General features: G+C 51.3%; 1 protein-coding gene across 1 annotated transcript in view; it reads right to left on the reverse strand.

The window, feature by feature from the left end:
• The window catches only part of olfml2bb (olfactomedin-like 2Bb), a 13,038-nt gene that overhangs the window by 7,470 nt on the left and 4,197 nt on the right, over positions 1–1,371 (reverse strand). Inside the window, exons 4-8 of the mRNA XM_025052446.1 lie at positions 1,282–1,368; positions 1,024–1,213; positions 489–911; positions 161–337; positions 3–57 (exon numbers count right to left, since the gene is read on the reverse strand). Of these exons, the coding sequence (XP_024908214.1) occupies positions 3–57; positions 161–337; positions 489–911; positions 1,024–1,213; positions 1,282–1,368 (932 nt within the window). The remainder of the gene's footprint in view (positions 1–2; positions 58–160; positions 338–488; positions 912–1,023; positions 1,214–1,281; positions 1,369–1,371) is intronic.

Here is a 1,371-nt window from a genome sequence, read left to right on the forward strand (position 1 = left end):
CAACGTGGCCTGTTCCAGTGTAGCTGTAGGGCAGCTTGTACGAATTACTCGGTTGACCTGAGCAGGAAGAACGCATGGAAAATATGTGTGAGACCGGTGGGGGTCACAGCAGACAAGAGAGTGAAACCACACACTCAATAATGTGGTAACGTGGCTGCACCTGATTTGAAGGTTTGCAAGTCTCGAAATTCAATGAGGTTGTTGCCGTAGAGACCGCTGGTAAGGTAGATAACGTTTCCATGGCCACGAACATCTTTCATCCAGGCTCCGTCGCTCAGGCCGTAAGAGTTGAACTGGACCGGGTCAGAGAGGCTGGCCACGGTGTCCTTACACACTCCTGCCAGAACACACGTTGGAGAAGGTGACACTTTGAAACCAGCCATGGAGGATGTTTCTGTCTCTTATACAGAAACGTTATCACATTTGTAAAACCGTCCTTTGCAGCATGATTTTCGCAGAGATGCTACAGTATAACACACGTGATTTACCGGGCTTCTTGGTGGTCTTTGGTTGGTCTGCAGGGCTCTCGGTCCAGCTGAGACGACTCCTGGGCGCCACCCCAGCCTTAGCTGTAGGAGAGGCTTCAGCAGGTGGACGTAGATTGGTGTGCGGCGCTGAGGTACTGGGCCGGGTGAGACGTGTGGTCGGCTGAGCGGTTGTTGGTGGGGTTGTAGTCGGTGCAGCGACGGTTGTTTGTTTTGTGGTGGTGGCAGCTTTGGAGGTCGTAGCTGGGGTTTGCTGGGCGGTAGTGGTGTCAGTGGTCGGCCTCTCTGTGGGAACCAGGCTGCTCCCTCTCTGTGATGGGCTCCTGCTGTGTGGTTCTGCGCTAACAGTCGGTGCATGTGCTGGACTCTGAACGGGCAGAGTCCTGACAGGTGGGAGCTGGTCGGAAAATAGTAAACTCCATGAAGCTGCAGGAGGACAGTAGAAGAAGAAGAAGAATTACTGTAGATCATACTTCACAGTACATACATACTAGTACATACAACTGTGATGAACTGCAGTAACAGTGAGTGGACCTACTATTCTTTGCTCTCCCTCTCTCAGTCTCCCTGAAGCTCTCCTCTTCCGCCTTGTAGAAAGTCACACCTTTGACGACGACGCTGTTCTTCTCTTTGACCGCCTTTTGACCGACTGTCTTATTGTTGGTTGGCTGTTTTTGTTCCACACCTTCTGGCTGTTGGTTCTTCTTCAGCTGACCTTCTTGGTTTTTCTGCCACGTCAAAAGTGTCATTGAGTCAAAGAGCTGGGACTAAAAACGATGCCACTGCCCGTCTTTACCTGCTTGTTGGAGTTGACAGGTGGTCGACTCTTCTGTCCTGAAGTCCCCATCTCGCTGACTTTCTTTTTTTTCTGCTGCACCTTCTTCTC

Source organism: Cynoglossus semilaevis, chromosome 20 (assembly GCF_000523025.1).
Source record: "Cynoglossus semilaevis isolate Cse_v1.0 chromosome 20, Cse_v1.0, whole genome shotgun sequence".
NCBI classification, from domain to species: domain Eukaryota; kingdom Metazoa; phylum Chordata; class Actinopteri; order Pleuronectiformes; family Cynoglossidae; genus Cynoglossus; species Cynoglossus semilaevis.